The sequence below is a fragment of the Podarcis bocagei genome, assembly GCF_964188305.1.
Source record: "Podarcis bocagei genome assembly, chromosome: W".
Lineage (NCBI taxonomy): Eukaryota > Metazoa > Chordata > Lepidosauria > Squamata > Lacertidae > Podarcis > Podarcis bocagei.
In genome coordinates, this window is record NC_138131.1 from 29,453,461 (window position 1) to 29,471,450 (window position 17,990).

At 44.1% G+C, this 17,990-nt stretch overlaps 1 protein-coding gene across 1 annotated transcript in view; it reads left to right on the plus strand.

The window, feature by feature from the left end:
* LOC308578183 (putative helicase senataxin) overlaps nucleotides 1–17,990 on the plus strand; it is a 299,741-nt gene that overhangs the window by 222,334 nt on the left and 59,417 nt on the right. The window contains exons 17-20 of the mRNA XM_081178438.1: nucleotides 1,026–1,141; nucleotides 1,784–1,855; nucleotides 8,799–8,951; nucleotides 17,880–17,987. Coding sequence (XP_081034564.1) covers nucleotides 1,026–1,141; nucleotides 1,784–1,855; nucleotides 8,799–8,951; nucleotides 17,880–17,987 — 449 coding nt within the window. The remainder of the gene's footprint in view (nucleotides 1–1,025; nucleotides 1,142–1,783; nucleotides 1,856–8,798; nucleotides 8,952–17,879; nucleotides 17,988–17,990) is intronic.

Here is a 17,990-nt window from a genome sequence, read left to right on the forward strand (position 1 = left end):
GGAATTAAAAAACCTTTTAATGAGGGTGAAAGAGGAGAGCGCAAAATATGGTCTGAAGCTCAACATCAAAAAAATGAAGATCATGGCCACTGGTCCCATCACCTCCTGGCAGGTAGAAGGGGAAGAAATGGAGGCAGTGAGAGATTTTACTTTCTTGGGCTCCATGATCACTGCAGATGGTGACAGCAGCCACGAAATTAAAAGACGCTTGCTTCTTGGGAGAAAAGCAATGACAAACCTAGACAGCATCTTCAAAAGCAGAGACATTACCTTGCCAACAAAGGTCCGTATAGTTAAAGCTATGGTTTTCCCAGTAGTGATGCATGGAAGTGAGAGCTGGACCATAAAGAAGGCTGATTGCCGAAGAATTGATGCTTTTTGAGTTATGGTGCTGGAGGAGACTTGAGAGTCCCATGGACTGCAAGAAGATCAAACCTATCCATTCTTAAGGAAATCAGCCCTGAGTGCTCACTGGAAGGACAGATCCTGAAGTTGAGACTCCAGTACTTTGGCCACCGCATGAGAAGAGAAGACTCCCTGGAAAAGACCCTGATGTTGGGAAAGATGGAGGGCACAAGGAGAAGGGGACGACAGAGGACGAGATGGCTGGACAGTGTTCTTGAAGCTACCAACATGAGTTTGACCAAACTGCGGGAGGCAGTGGAAGACAGGAGTGCCTGGCGTGCTCTGGTCCAGGGGGTCACGAAGAGTCGGACACGACTAAATGACTAAACAACAACAATTGTTTCTTAATGGCCATAGTTTGGCTAGGTCGTTTTGCATAGGCTAGCCCAGGAATTCCTCTGCAGCTTGTATATTCCCTTCATATCCCAAGTAATCAAAACCTTATCATTTATTAATTTCTAGGGATCCCCCCACCATATAACAATATAACAGTATAAACCCATAGTTTAATGAATGTCAGAAGCATTGAATTTCAGTGTGAGAATGGTAAGCAACCAAAGTTCCATTTTGAAAGTGGGATATAAATTTCTAAATTAAAAGCATTTGGTTGGATTCCTTAGGCCGAGCAGCCCTTGGGAAAGATCAAGACATCCACAAGCGGAAGAAAGAGATAGATCAACAACTGGATGCTCTTTCTTGCCAGTGTGCTATAGACGAAAGCCAAAGCAAAGAGAAGGTACTTGTTAGTTGCCATGTGTAATTTGACCAGGATTATTATATCCTACTCAGTCTGTCCGGTAGGCTGTGGTCTGAAACTGTAGTTCAGACATGCTCTTCAGTTAAAAGTGTGAAGGCTTGGAGGCACAGCGGGTGGGCCGAAACCTGATGTGGGGTAGTGGGGAGACACATGTTTTACTTGCTCAAATGCTCAGTCTTCAGTTAAAGTGGGGATCAAGTAGCAGGGAGGCTGTTCAGAACTTTTTTCTTTCTTTCCGTAAGCAGCCCTATATTGAGTCAGAAAATAGATCCATCTAGCTCAGGCTTCCTCAAGCTCGGCCCTCCAGATGTTTTGAGACTACAATTCCCATCATCCCTGACCACTGGTTCTGCTAGCTAGGGATCATGGGAGTTGTAGGCCAAAAACATCGGGAGTGCTGAGGTTCAGGAAGCCTGATCTAGCTCATTATTGTCAACATTGACAGGCAGCAACTCTCCAGGGTTTCAGGCAGCCCTACCTAGAGATACCATTGGGGATTGAATCTGGGACCTTTTGCATCCAAAGTAAATGCTCTACCACTGAGCTATGCCCTTCCCCATGATTGGTTGAGTATTCATGTCAAAAACGAGTAAATTCCCACCCACCTCATCTTTCTTTCAGAAACAACAGTTAGAGCAGGAAACTCGGAGGCTTGCAGAAGAGAGCAAAAGGCTCACTGTTCAACTGAAGGAGGTATGAGTTTCATCACTAAGATGCTCTTAAAAACAACCTTGGTGAACTGCTTCATCTCATCATGCAAAAAAGTGCTTGTGTCTTGGATTAGCTCCAGCTAGGAAATCAGAATATCTCTCCTGTTAGTACAGATCACTGATTGTGCTGCTACTCTGTTGCACATCAGCCACGTGCCATTATCTCAGCCAAATCATAGACTAGGGTTGCCATAGGTCTGGGAAATCCTGGACATGTCATCTTTTGTTGGGCCAACATGCCCACCCCTGGGGGTTTTTACATTTTAAAGGAAATGTCTGGGTTGGGGGGGGGGGGCTGGTTTGCTTGTTTGTTTGTGTTTGGCTTGGGCATGAGAGGCTTGGGCACTGGTGGCTTTCTCCCACTTCCTCTTTCAGCTCTATGGACTGCATACAATTAATTTTTACCCACTTAGATTAATGAGCCTAATGGGCTCGTCATGTTCATTCACTGGATTGGATACAACCCTATGTGCTTTCCAAGCTGGGTTAGGGTAACTTTCCTCACCACCTCATGCCATTTATTTATTTATTTATTTATTTACGGCTATTAGCCCATAAAATATGTACAAACATAAAAGCTCAGGGGCATAAGGGCCGATATATTCGACCCCAGAGGGTGGACACCACGATGCAAGGGGGGGGGTCAATGAGCAGAGCCAATTAACAGCTTGGGGCACGAAGAGCTCCAAGGGACGGATCACAGAAAAAGGAAAACTGAAGACGAGGACCGACATGCACTCTCATCGTAACTGTCCGATTAGTTTTGGTGTTGTTGTTGTTTTTTGGTTGTTTTTGTGTGTGAGATAACCGCATTCAGGAATCTCGCCACCTGCAGAGTTACCGAAGGATCTGTATCCTGCAAAAGTAGTGCGGCGTGTGACTCAACAGGCCTGCCCACCAAGCGCAGTAAAGCAGGACCTAGGAATTTAGTCCTGGCTATGCTGTGTAGGGGGCAGTTGAACATTATATGTGGAAGAGATTCGACAGTTTTCCCGTCACACACGCATAGCGGAGACACCAAACCCTTGGAAAATCTGTGGCTCAGCAGGTTCGATGGAAGGACATTGAACCTTGCACGAATAAATGCAAGTCGGTGTGGTACAGATGAAAGAGATGACATGTATGATGGGAGGCCAAGTGGTGGGGTTATTCCGTGGTACCTGGGGGAGCAAACACCCCCGCCCCAGGCGAGGTTGTGTTGATTTTCAATGTCTGCCAATCTTTGCTCTATAAGGCTTTTAGCAGAGCATAAGTTCATCTTTAGGGAGTCCGCTGGGGAAATTCCGATGCTTAGAAGTTTGGCATGGATTTTTCCTACCCACGGATTGACAAAGTCATCTCGCCAGAGGCACTGAAAAAGGTAATGGTCGGGAAGCCTATGCCAGCTGGACAGCCAGTAGCCAAAGACTCGCTTCCAGATGACGGTCTCCAATGATGTAATCTTTAACTCCAGACGTATGGCTGCGTTGCTCACACACATGGGGAGTTTCAGGAGGCGACAGAGAAACTGATTCTGCAATGTCCCAAGCGATGTTAAATTGGACCCTGGGGCCCAGAGTGGGGCAGCATAACAGAGGGTGAAAACCACTTTTGCGTGGTATACCTTCAAAGCAGAAGGGATGTGGGAGGCTCCGTCGGCCACAAAAAATTGGAGTAGAGTATAGAGTATTGTTTTCCCTTTGTTTAGTAGATACTGAATCTGTGGCTTCCAGCTTAGGTTGTAGTGAAAAAAGACTCCCAAGTATTTAAATTTGAAAACCTGTTCTAGTTGGACTCCATCTAACTTCCAGCTGTAAATTTTCCGAGACCTGGTAAAGACCAGGACTTTAGATTTCCCATGATTAATAGTCAGATGGTTGAGTTTGCAGTAGGCTGCAAAAATCTTTAGAGCTCTGCATAAACCGACTCTAGAGTAGGAAAGGATCGCTGCATCGTCGGCATATAGAAGCAGAGGGCAGCGAAAATCAGCTAGGCGGGGGGGCATGAATGTTGGCTTGAAACTCGTTCAGAAAGAGCCTCATATCGCTAATAAACAAGTTAAAGAGGAGTGGGGCCAAAATGCAGCCTTGGCGCACACCTCTATTTATTGGGACCTCGTTGGATAGGTTTCCCGCCAGTGTGAGTCTCACTCTAGCTGACGACCCGTGGTGTAATTGAGTTATAAGCCATAACAGCCTTCTATCTATGCCCCATCTCTCTAATTTCTTCCATAGACAGTTTCTTGGGATACTGTCGAAGGCGGCCTTTAGGTCTATGAAAGCGACACATAGGCGCCCCCGACTTGGGGCAGAATATTTTCTGGCAAGATGATACATAATTACCATATGGTCAGTGGTCGAATAATTGTTCCTAAAGCCCACTTGCTCATGGCCAATCAAATTTGAGTCGTTTGCCCAATGGGACAGCTTAGACAGCAAAAATTTTGCATAGATTTTCCCGATGATAGACAAAAGGCTGATGTTCCGATAGTTCTCCGGGTCAGCAGGGGAACCCTTTTTATGGACTGGCACGATCACGGCCTTCTTCCATGACCTAGGGATAAGCCCCGTAGAATTAATCGCATCAAAGACTTTGGCCAGGATTTCAGCCCACCACCTCGGTTGCGCAACAATGGCCTCAGCAGGGACTAGATCCGGCCCGGGGGCTTTGCCCGTTTTCAGATCTAATATCAAGTCCATTATCAGGTCTGGGTCGGTAGAGGGCCACAAAGGTAGATGGTCGGCTCGGAATTCCATAGATGGGTTGGATTCCTCTGCCGAGGAGAAGTATTTACTCAAGAATTGTTCCCATGTGGGCGCAGGGATAATCGTCAGTGGGTACTTTCTTCCTCTTTTGTTTATCAAGGCCCAAAATTCCTGTGATCTGCGGGATCTAGAGGCCGCAATCAAGGCTCGCCAACGCTTTAAATACCACTCACGTTTGGCCAGCTTTAAAGTCTGTTTGTATGCTCTTTTGGCTTGTAAATAGGAAGATGGTAAAGCTTGGGCATTAGAGTTTTTATATTCATTATAGATGAAGCGAAGAAGGGATCTTGCTTGTTTGCAAGAGGTGTTAAACCAAGGGGCCCCAGCACTGCAATGCGCCACTTTTGCCTTCTGAGGAGGTGATGTAAAAAAAGTGGTAAGGTTTGTTATAAGAAGGTTAAAAAGTTTCAAAACCGAACTGGAATCTTGTAAATCAGTAGTTATTTGAGGTAGATAGGCAGTGATTTCCCTATGGAAAAAATCCTGGTATTTTTGGGCCACAGCCTCGGACCATTTGATCCCTCTTATTTTGATCGCTGATGAAGTTTCCAGAAGGACTGAGTGTTTATAGTCCTTCTGGCACCGGAACAATGACAAAGTGGTCACTATTGGGAGGTGATCACTGAAATGTTGATTTTCAACTTGGAAGGAAAGTACACTGGCGGCCAAATTTGCGGAGATCAGGAAGTAATCGATAACACTGTTAGATGCTCGTCCCAGGTGAGTGAACTCCCCTGGTATATCGGGGGGGGGGGAGGTGCCGTTCAAGAATACTAGGTTCAGGCGAATGGCCATTTGATAAAGGGTCACTCCAGCTTTGTTTACTCTGTTGTCCTTTGAAGTTCTAATTCTAGTATGTTCCAAGTCAAAGTTGTCCAAACATGGGGGAGTCCACCATTTGGATTTAGTTAGTAGGTCCCAATTTGTGGCAATTCGAGCATTAAAGTCTCCCCCAATTAAGGAGTACGAGTTTGGGCATTTGGTATGACATGACAATAGGTGATTTTCAAATGATTCCCATCTCCAATCAAGATCAGGTGCTGAGCCTTCGGGGGGGGGGGGAGATAAACATTAGTAATTAGTAATGAGGACTTCCCTTCTACGATCAGTCCAGATAGAGCAAAAGGCGGGGAGGCCCATACCAGAGTGAATTTGGCACGAAGTTGGAGTGAGATCCCAATCAAAAGACCCCCTTTGGGGCGACCACCTTTCAAAGAAGGGGAGGCCGGAAGTGTTAGAAGATTGAAGCCGTCTATGGTAATCTCTTCCTCATCCCATGTTTCTTGGAATAGGATGATGTTAAATGAATTTATGTACTTCCTGAATTCGGGGTCTGATTTTTTGGATCTCCAACCAGCAATGTTCCAGCTAAGTGTTGATAATGTCGGGTCCTTATGCTGTCCCGGTAATTGTCACTTTGGGTTGTTTAATGGGTTCTTGGGGGTAGAACGAGGACCCGTAAGGAAATCAGTAATTTTAGTTTGTGCGGGTAAAGTCTTCTTCTGTGTTGATTGGATCCATGATTTGGTAGCATTAACAGGCAGGAAGGGCTTTGCCGAGGAGGAAGAATTAGACAAAGTTGGTGAGGTCGGATGCTGTTCATTAAGGTGAGTAGTAGCAAGTCTTTGATGGGCTATACTAGTAGATCCGTTAGAGTTGTCAGTCTTAACCTGGGTAGTGCTAAGAGGTGTTCCAGCCATCACTTGTAGTTGCTGCGCAGATGGAGAAGAATTGTCACACAGATGTATAGTAGAACGTGAACATGGAGATGGTACATGCATAATCATTTCCTGGTGATCTTCAGACAGGGTAGATTCTAGCTCAGGCATTGAGGCAAAGGAATCATCAGCTTCCCTATTTTGATTAGGCTTAAGGTCTAAGACGGGAGTATTAAGTTTATCGACATCCTCCACGGAGGAATGGTGCTGTTGGTCAACAGGTGACTGCTGATTCAGATCAGTAGGGGGTAACAAGGTAGCAGGTTGAGAGATTTTCAAGGCATTTGATGGAGACACCATGTGGGACACGGAGCGCCTGCTCTCCCCTCTCATCGGCATAGAGGGGTCCCCTTGCGATAGGAGTCTTTCTTTGAGTAGATCCAATCTATCGAGAGTAACCTGCTGTTCTTCTGAAGGGAGTTTTTGATAAGAGAAGATAAGATTTCTCTCTTCAGGGATATTCCAATCTCCGCTTGCAATTGAATCATTCCTCAACGTAGCTAGATGGGCACTTGAGAACGCAGATGGAACAGGGGGTACCCGGCTAGGTGTTTTTCCCTTTAATATAGGAACAGAAGGAGGAAACGAGCGTTCATTGCCGGTTAAGATGTTGGCAAAAAGAGGATTAACACTCGTGTCCTTAAAGACTCTTGTTGTTACAATCTCCCAGGGTGCCAGCCGATCTTTCTGTCTTGCAAGAAGATGTGGAATCCTTGCAGACTGGAAGGAGAGCATAAATTTCCTTGGCCAAGGCATGGCATTTAGGGGTACTACAGATATAAGTGACCCGGAAGTGTCTTCGGACAGCGCTGGCCCCCGGCCTCTTGAGTGAGATGGGCGCACAACCCTAGAGTCTGGCAAGACTGGCCCGTATGGGCAGGGGTACCTTTACCTTTACCTTTACAGATATAAGATCTATCTGGAAAAAAGGAATATTTAACAAGTCACGTAAGTACCCTTTAGCCATCCTCAGGTTATTCCACCTAAGTCTAGGGGCGTCACGGGGAAAAATGGATAGACATATTTTATTAGGTTGAAAAATCAAGGATTGCTTATTCCTTTGGGGCAGTGGCGGCCCGCGTCTTGAGCTCTTAAGATGAGATTTCTGATCAGGTTGTCTCTTTAAGGCACTTACAAGCTGCACAGGAGATTGATGCAAATTAGATAGCTCAGTTGAGGAAGGTAAGTGGGCCAGAAGGGCCTGTGAAAGTTTATTCAATGACAAAGAAATCCCCTCCAATTCCTTGAAAATGAAGCTTAAAGTCCTGATTACCAGTTGTATTTGATCAGGTACTAATTCATGGGCAGTTTGCCCTAATGCGTCCCGTTTCAATGGCGGAGGTGTAATTAAGGTGTCTGGGAGGAGGGCTTCCCTATTGCTTCCGTCCCCCGCTGGATCAGCTAGTTTTTCCAACTCTCCTTGATCATACAGAGGCCAAAAGCGGTTGTATGTTTCGACCCCAGAAACAATTACTTGCTCTGTTTTGCTGTTATTGTTAGTAGATGGTGGGGGAGATTCAAGCTTCGACTGCTTTACTCTTGGAGGTGAGCAATCTTTCTCAGCAGATCTTGGTCGCTTGCCATGACCCATTTGTCGCTGTCTCACTAACTGCGGAGGTTCAAGGTAGAGATAAACGGAGATAAAAGAGAACTTATTTTTTATGGGCGCAGCTTCTCTGCTACTCCTCCTCCACTGCTCAACATAACCCAGTCTTCAAGGCGGCGTTCCTAATCAGCTGCGGGCTTTCTCAGCAGAAGGTGTGAATAACCTTCTTGATACGTATATTGACCCCCAACAGGCCAGCCGTGGGAGTAAAACGATTAAAAACTTCTAACAGAGGTAAAATGATTTAAAAGTTTAATAAAAACAGCTATAAAAGACGGCTGTAAAAGGCTGTAAAAGGCTATAGAAGGTTTGTAATCTGGAGGGTTCACAAAGGAGAAGTTGTTGCAGCCGCCATCTTGCAGCAGCCTCAGCCACCTCATGCCATAGAAGGTGAGGCTGTGGCTTGGTGGGCACCAAGAGAAATTCTAAGGGGCACTGTTGCATTCCTGAGCACCACATGGGTGAACACATCCACCTTCATACGGACTCTAAGCAGGTATTTGGCTGTGTTTATCCTGAGTCATAGGAGCATTGGGAAGCTGCTTTATACTAAGTCAGGCCAACTTGGACAGTATTGTTTGGCCTATCTGGAGATATTGGCGATTGAAGCTGACACCTCCTGCATGCAAAATGGGTACCCCTTCACAGAACTATGGCCTGTCATTTTAGCATCCAATCCAGTTCTTCTTCTAAAAGCAGCCGACTTCATCTTCAACCACACACTGAGCATGGACTTGTTTTGCCTGCCTGACCATGGCTGCTGTTGCAAAAACAAAACAGGCAGCTGAAAGAAAACTGGTCTCTGTCTAAAAATTAGGTGCTCTTAAAAAGGAAGTTCCTGGCTTTTGTGTTTCCCAGGTTTGTGGGCGATCGCAAAGCGACATGAAAACGAACATCATCCTGGAGTCTCACATCATCTGCTGCACACTGAGCACCAGTGGGAGCAGCCTGCTGGGTGCAGTATTCCAGCGGCTGGACTGTGACCCTCTGAGCTGTGTCATCGTGGACATGGTTAGTGGGGGATATAGGCACTACAGTAGCAAGGGCATATTTGGGGCAGGAGGATGGAGGGTGTCTTTAGTACCTTTTACAGATTGCAGAAACAGCCCTGTTCACTTTGGCTGCCTTGTTTTGTATTTATACAAATGTTTCCCCACCACCAGCACCCTCTTCTGATATTAAAAGCCCTCAAGGCAGCTTTTTTGTTTGATGTGTTTTGACTGTTTTTTTGTTTGATGTGTTTTGACTGTTTTTTGTTTGATGTGTTTTGACTGTTTTTAGTGGTGTTGCCTGCTTTTTTCCACTTTTTTATTTCAAGGCGTGCATAGGTGGTTTGCCAAAGGTGGGGGGTGGGCAGACGGGGGAGTCAGATCATTGCCAGTTTTTCTTTTGTGAAATAAGTATTTTCTTGTGTCCTTAACTGTTACTTACCGTATTTTTTGCTCCATAGGGTGCACCTAGGTGTTTTTTTTTGGGGGGGGGAATAAAGAAAAAAAAATACCCCCCCCCCATCCCGCTGGCTGTCTTGGCTTCCTCTTTAGCCACGTGCAACCTCTCCAGCCGGGAGAGGCTGTGCGCGGCTTCGTTTTTAGCCGTGGGGCTGGGGCGGGGGAAGCCCCCAAAACAGGTCCAGGAGCGGCGGCAAGATTGCGCGCAACCTCGCCGCCACTCCTGGAGCTTGCGGGGCTGGGGGCAGGGGAAGCTCGAGCTTCCCCCGACCCCAGCCCCCAGAACAGACAGCTTTCCGCAAGCCTTCCGAGCGCAGCGGGAGTTCCCGCCGGGCTCCGAAGGCTTGCGGATAGCTGCCTGAAGCCGGGGGAGCGCAGCGGGAGTTGGCACTGCGCTCCCTGGGTTTCAGGCTGTCTGAAGCCTGCATTCGCTCCATAGGACGCACACACATTTCCCCTTCAGCCCAAAAAGGTTGGGGACTCCTTAGGAACATAGGAATGTGCCTTATACTAAATCAGACCATTGGTCCATCTTGCTCAGTATTGTCCACACTGACTTACAGCAGCTCTCCAAGGTTTTAGGCAGGAATCTCTCCCAGCCCTACCTGGAGATGCCAAGGACTGAACCTGGGACCTTCTGCACACAAGACAGCTGCCTTCTGGAGGACATCATGTCAGCTACCCATGAGTAGCCTTAGGCAAGCCCCTCTCTGCAAGAACCTTTTACATACCGTATTTTTCGCTCTATAACACGCACCCGACCATAACACGCACATAGTTTTTAGAGGAGGAAAATCCGTAGGCATGCCACCCGTAGGCATTCCCTCCATAACACGCACAGACATTTCCCCTTACTTTCTAGGAGGAAAAGAGTGAGTGTTATGGTGCAAAAAATACGGTAATTACAGAAAGCTCTTTGAATGCTTATGGAAAATCGCTACATAAGTACTAAATAACATTTATGTCAGCGAAGCAGGGGGACTTCCGGTCGGTGCCAGCGCTTAATGGCGGTCCTACCTCCGAGCTCCGGAGAAGGACTGCTTCGCAAGTTCGGGTCTTACCCGCTACGGCAAGCGGGGGACCCCTAAAATCCCAGGCGCTGAAGCCTGAGAACAAGGAGACTCGGTGGGCACCTTCGCGCCCCCCGGTACCGTGAAAGAGCCTTTTTAAAGGCTACGGATCGACATCGGGAGTGAGCGCGGTGCTGAGAGTCGCTACCCAGCCTGCGAAGTGAAGCCGCGTCGCCATAAGCGGAGAGCGCCGATTCCTTCCTGAAAAGAAATTCGGACTGATTCCCCGTGAGTAAGAACTGAAAAATAACTGGGACTTTTCTTTTAATTTTAAAAATTGGGCTAAAAACGGGGGAGATTTAAACAAAGGAAGTCTGCCTCCCCCCGACCGCATGAAAGTGAAAGCAACGGAGCTCTAAACCTGCATCCGTTTAAATTCGTCCTTTGATCAGCTAAACCGGACATTTAAACCTTTGATCTCCCCTCTAGCAAGCAGGGCAGAGGGGAGGCGAATCTGAACATTAACTGCATGACTTATTTGAAGGAAAAAACCTCTGCTATCTTATCTACTTGAAAGTCTGAAACGGTCTGCCTTCTTAGTACATTGAGCTGACTTTTCCCTGTGAAGTGACACCTTGATACAAAGTTTCCACAGTGCCTGACTTTTGTACATTTTAAGAAGAAACAGTATAAATAGTATACTGGGCAACTGTGGCAATTGGAAGCTATAAGACTTTAGTAACATTGATTTTGACTGGATTAATCTCCTTTCTTTCTACATCTTGGATGGTCTCCTTTGTTCATGTATTTGGAAATTTCCTTCTATGGCCATTTTGATTTGCTCCCTCTAGAGGATAAAGTGAAGTCCAGCACGGCCTAAGACAGTGGAATTTTCCAAGGGAGAATAAATCCCGTGGGAATTGACCTTGACATGAGTGGGCCACAAGAAGAGATAACTACAAGAGCCAAAACCAAGCAACAACAACAGCAACAGCTGCAGCTGCAACAAGCAAAGAGAAGAGGTTCGATCTTAGGCGTAACAGCCGGACTAGCTGGAACAACAGGACAGGACAAAGGAGCAGCCGTTTCTATGGATGCTGTGACAGAAGCTTTGCTTAAGATAAACCAGACTCTGGAGTCTTTGACAAAACAGACTTCAGAGAACACACAAAAATTAACAGAAATATCAACAAGATTAAACCAGAATACAGAATCTATAAATAAATTGGTCGAGGAAAATGCTACCACGCGTCGAATTGCCGAAGAGGCCAAAGCCACAGCTGGAGAGACGCAGGAGAAATTAGAGCCACTTGCCAAGAAGGTCTATGAGCATGATGCAACCTTGGCCTTGTGGGAGTTACAGAGGAAAGAGAGAAACTTAAAATTAAGACTGATTCCGGAGAATGAAAGTGACAACCTTGTGGAATATTTGACACGGGAGTTTGCGGATTGCTGGGACTTGGAGGAAGACGATTTCAAAATCACAACTGCCTTTAGACTCGGCAAAAAGCAAGATAGAAAGACACCAAGAGATTGTTTGATCACACTTAGATCTAAGGAGGAAAGGGATAAAATTTTAGGACTACACTTTGGAAAAGCCCTCCAAATTGGAAATTCAGCAGTACAGATCTTTAAAGACATACCAAAATATATCTTGGACTTAAGAAACTTCTACAAGGATTTGGTGCTTTTGTTAAAGAAAAATCAGATCCGCTTCAGGTGGGAATTCCCACAAGGACTGTCATTCGACTACAAGGCAAAGAAAGTGAAAATAAAGACAATTCAAGATAAAGACAAATTTCTGGCAAGATATCAGGAGGACCTACAGAAGGGGACTGTGGACGTACTTGCAGAACAGAGGAGAGCACTGGACATCCTGAGTCTCTCGTTTGGACAAAAACCACCACCGTCAGAAGAAGAGCAACAACTTGGAGCTGTTGGAGGAGCCTTAAGAAAATAACAAGATGGCTCTGCAATTCCTTAGTTGGAATTGTAATGGACTGAATGGGCCTTTGAAGAGAAGACAAGTATTTCATATTTTGAACAGAGAACAATTGGATTTGATATGTTTACAAGAAACTCACATAACTAGAGCCCACAGGAGATTACTTATAAATAAAAGGTTAGGACAAGAATTTATTTCATCAGACAAAGTTAAGAAGAGAGGAGTGGTAATATATGTGAAGGAGAAATGGGCTCCAAAAATGATATTTAAAGATGAACAAGGGAGATATCTGGCTGTGGAGATACAAGTACAAGGAGAAAAACTTTTAGTTGTTGGAATTTATGCACCAAATGAAGGCAAATCTGACTTCTTTAAGGGACTTCATGAAACTTTGACGGACTATCTGGATTATAATATGATAATCATGGGAGACATGAATGGCGTGGTCTCCACTAATATGGACAAGGCACAAAGACTAACAGTCACTAAAGAAGGGAGACTCCCTAAGACTTTTTTCGAAATGACAGAAAACATGGACTTGATAGACATTTGGAGAACAAGGAACCCTCTGGAGAGAGAGGGAACCTTCTTCTCCCAAGCAATGATGACCTGGACCAGAATTGACCAAATCTGGGTTACTAGTGGATTGGCTCCAAAGATTAAGAAAGTGGAAATCTGCCCAAAAACTTGCTCCGACCATAACGCCGTGAAGATGGAGATGAAACTCACAATAACCGGTCAATTTAGATGGAGAATGAATGACACCCTCTTTCGAGATAAGGAGATTCTCACGAAGGCCCAAAAGACCTTAAAAGATTATTTTGAAATAAATTTGAGGACTGACGTGGAGAAAAGAGTGATCTGGGACGCAAGTAAAGCTGTTATGAGAGGATTTTTGATTCAACAAAATTCAATAAAGAGGAAAAAACAAAATGAGAAAAAAGAGAAGATCTTGGAAATGATAAAGGAAGGAGAGAGGAAACTAAGAACAAAACCAAAGTCTCAGGACATTTTAAGAGAGATTAAGTTATATCAAACTCAATATATGGAATTGATGAACCAAGAGATTGAATGGAAGATAAAGCAAATGAAACAAAAGACTTTTGAATCAGCAAATAAATGCGGTAAACTTTTGGCATGGCAATTGAAGAAAAGGCAGAAACTAAATACAGTTACAAGCCTAGAGGTTGATGGAAAGAGCATATCTAAACCTAATGAAATTAGAAATTGCTTTTTAAGTTATTTCAAAAAACTTTACACCCAAGGCCCGCAAAATGAAGAAGATATAGACAAATTCCTTGGAAGATATGGATTACAAAATATCTCTCAGCAAAGTAAGATGGACTTGAACCAGAGAATCTCAGAACAAGAGATAGAGGCTGCCATTCAGAGTATGCAACTGGGCAAATCTCCGGGACCAGATGGACTGACTTCTAGATACTACAAATCGCTGAAGGAATGGCTGATTCAACCACTAAGAGAAGTTTGTAATGAGATCCTTGAGGGAAAAAGGGCACCTGAATCGTGGAAAGAGGCATATATTTCACTCATACCAAAGTCAGAGACTGAAAAGACTCAACTCAAGAACTACCGCCCGATATCACTCCTTAATGTGGATTACAAAATTTTTGCAGACATTTTGGCAAAAAGATTTAAAAGAGTTTTGATGGAGAAGATTCATAAAGACCAAGCAGGCTTTCTCCCTAAAAGACACCTAGCAGACAATGTAAGGAATGTAATAGACATTTTGGAAAAGCTGGAGGTGAATATAAACACTAAAGCAGTATTGATCTTTGTGGACGCGGAGAAAGCCTTTGATAATATCTCTTGGAGTTTTATGAGGAAGAATCTTCATGGGATGGGGGTAGGCCAGGGTTTTGAGAATGGTATGGCTGCAATATATTCTGAACAAAAAGCTAAGCTGATTGTAAATAATGTCGTGACTGAGGAACTTAAGATAGAAAAAGGAACTCGGCAGGGGTGCCCAATTTCCCCATTACTTTTTATTTCGGTTCTGGAGGTGTTGCTGAATATGATAAGAAATGACCAGCAGGTCAAAGGTGTGCAGGTCGGAGCTAAACATTACAAGTTAAGAGCGTATGCAGATGACCTAGTATTGACTTTGCAAGAGCCAAACACTAGTACGAAAAGGGTTTTAGAAATAATTCAACAATTTGGCCAGGTGGCTGGATTTAAGTTGAATAAGCAAAAAACTAAAGTCTTAGGGAAAAACCTAACAGATATGGAAAAGGAGAAATTTCAGGAGGAAACAGGTTTGACAGTGGTTAAGAAAGTCAAATACCTAGGGGTTTATTTAACACCTAAGAATGTTAATTTGTATAAGGACAATTATGAAAAATGTTGGTCAGAGATTAAAAAAGATCTAGAAATATGGTCAAATCTGAAACTGTCAATGTTAGGCCGAATTGCAGTAATTAAAATGAATGTATTGCCTAGAATGTTATTTTTGTTTCAGACCTTGCAGATTCTCGACAAGATGGAATGTTTTAAGAGGTGGCACAAAGACATTTCGAAATTTGTCTGGCAGGGCAAAAAGCCCCGAATTAAATTCAAAATACTGACTGACGCTAAAGAAAGAGGGGGTTTTGCCCTGCCGGACCTAAAATTGTACTATGAGGCAGCAGCGTTTTGCTGGCTGAAAGAATGGATGCTCCTCGAGAACACGGACATCTTGGATCTGGAAGGCTTTAATAATGCTTTTGGTTGGCATGCATATCTTTGGTATGACAAGGTTAACAGTACCTTCAAAAATCACATTGTTAGAAAAGCATTATTTAATGTCTGGATAAGATACAAAGACTTATTGGAAAATAAAACCCCTAGATGGGTGTCACCAGTGGAGGCTAAAGCAGTGAAGAAACTCAATATGGAGGTCGGATGGCCGAAGTATTGGGAAATTTTAGAACAGGATGGAGACAAGGTTAAACTACAAAGTCAGGAGAAATTGAAGCACAAAGTAGAAAATTGGTTTCAATATCGTCAAATAATGGAAATTTTTAAACAGGACAGGAAAATCGGTTTCCAAGTGGAGAAATCAAAACTAGAGACCGAATTGTTAGAACCCAATACTAAGAATTTATCTAGAATGTATAACTTGCTGTTGAAATGGAACACACAGGATGAAACAGTTAAATCTGCTATGATTAAGTGGGCGCAGGATGTTGGACACAACATTATGTCAGAAGACTGGGAATGGTTATGGAACACCGGTATCAAATTTACGGCATGTAATGCCTTAAAGGAAAACATTATGAAAATGGTATACAGGTGGTACATGACCCCAGTCAAGCTGGCAAAAATCTACCATTTGCCCGATAATAAATGTTGGAAATGTAAAGAGACTGAAGGCACTTTTTACCACCTTTGGTGGACATGCCCGAAGATAAAGGTCTTCTGGGAAATGATCTATAATGAAATGAAAAAGGTACTTAAATGTACATTTTCTAAAAAACCAGAGGCCTTTCTCTTGGGCATTGTCGGCCAATTGGTGACAAAGAAAGATAGAAATTTCTTTATGTATGCTACAACAGCAGCAAGAATACTCATCGCAAAGTATTGGAAGACACAAGATTTACCTACTCTGGAAGAATGGCAGATGAAAGTGATGGACTATATGACACTGGCTGAGATGACAGGCAGAATCCGTGACCAACGCAAAGAGATGGTGGAAGAAGAATGGAAAAAATTTAAGAGCTATCTTAAGGACTACTATAAACTTAACGAATGTTAAAATGTTGTGGTTGCCAGAAGTAACAGGGTACAGGGATACAAGGCTAGATAATAAAGGAGGACTAAGATGACAGAGACTAGAAAGTAACAATTGGAAGTTGCTAGTTCAAATATGGACACTGGGATGCTGAGAGGGGGGGTATGGGGAAGTCCAAGAAAAGAGGTTTATGAAAATATCTTTGAAAGTATTTTGTATGTTTGTTTTGTTTTGTGTTTGTTTGTTTTTTTTTAAAAATGCTGTAAAACCAATAAAAATTTATTAAAAAAAAAAAAAAACATTTATGTCAGCGAAGCAGCTCCAGTCAAGCTCTAAGCTTGGGAGGCCATGAACCACTTGATCCAACCAGATGATCACCTGCTAATTCACCTGACCAGCCTAACCCTAATAGCATGTCACAGTGGGGAAAGCATCTCACCTAAATCCCTGATTGGCACTTGTTCTGTAGTGGTTGGTACCATGGGCCTGGTGTGTGCATGAAGACAAAAAGAGAGAAAGAGGAGGCGAGCTGCTGTGCTTACTGATTAAATGTATTTTTACTGTTGCTGCTCTATACGTTTCGGAGTACATAACTCCCTTCAGGAGCTTTAAATGCTTACAAATTCCTTAGACCCAGAAACACTCTCTTCTGTAAACCTGAGCTCAGAAAACAGCTCTGAATAATCTGCAAAGCAACCTTTTTTTCTTTCTGCACCTCTACAATGAATCAGGTTTACAGTTTGTTGTTGGGGGTAGCTTGCCTCCTCTTTCTCTGACCCTGGGCCTAATCACTACATTGAAAGCCTTCCTTTTGCTGTTCATCCAGCCCAAGTATGTTGGTGCTGAGCAGCATGCCCCTCATTGAAAATTCTTCCAGAGGAGTCATACCCAAAGATACCTGGGGCAGGAAGGGGTGAGCATGGAATTTTATAGAACTATATTAACAGCTTTATAGAATTATATGAACAGCTGTAGGCTGCCAAGACACGCTTCTCACCTGACAGCCTGATGCCTAAATTAAGTGTCCGCATTATAAATGTAGGCCATCAGTTGAAAGTACTCAGTCTTCAACCATGCAGGTTCCCAGTTGTACCATTTAGCGAAAGTTGACACCATCCCTAGCCCTGGTCATGAGTGCTTTGCACATTTTGAGGGTGGAAATTTTGACTTCCATGCCTAGGTATCTTAAATCTCAAGTTGAAGAAGCTGCTGCCACCCTTTAAAAACAGAAACAGAAAACCCCCCACACACTTCAGAATTCAGTTGCTGTAGTCCAGGGGTGGCCAACTCCCAAGAGACTGCGATCTACTCACAGAGTTAAAAACTGGCAGTGATCTACCCCATTTTGGGGGGTTCAGCCAGTGTTCTACTAGTCTTGTTTGCACGCTAACATTAAGATGTGTGGTTTAGCATTATGTGATACAGCTTCAGTTGATGGAACTTGTCGTTCCAACATTTTTTGAAGGTACCATCTGGGGTGGGAAAGCTGAACTATATCAAAGTAATCATACAGGGAAAGCAAATTGTATTGAAGCTGGAGGCAACCAAATAAATGTTGGAGAGCTAGGAATTTACTTTTTTTAAGCAAGATCCTTGAGTAGCTCCCTGCTATGGATTGGATCAAAAGATCCTGGCCTCTTCCCTTCCACCCCAGACTCCTGAAAACTGGATCCAGAGGGTCAGGGGAGGCTATTATGTCAGAATGGATGAGTTGCAGATGTGGTATAGCAGGATTTGATACAAGGCGACTTGTGCGGCGAGATCTTAAGATCTCTCTCATTTAAACTGGTCCCTTTGTCTTTTTAAAAGGCCATGCAGGCTTGTGAGGTTGAAACTATCATCCCACTCATTCATGGCTGCAAAAAGCTGGTCCTGGTTGGAGACCCAAAGCAGCTCCCTCCTACAGTTAAATCTATGGTG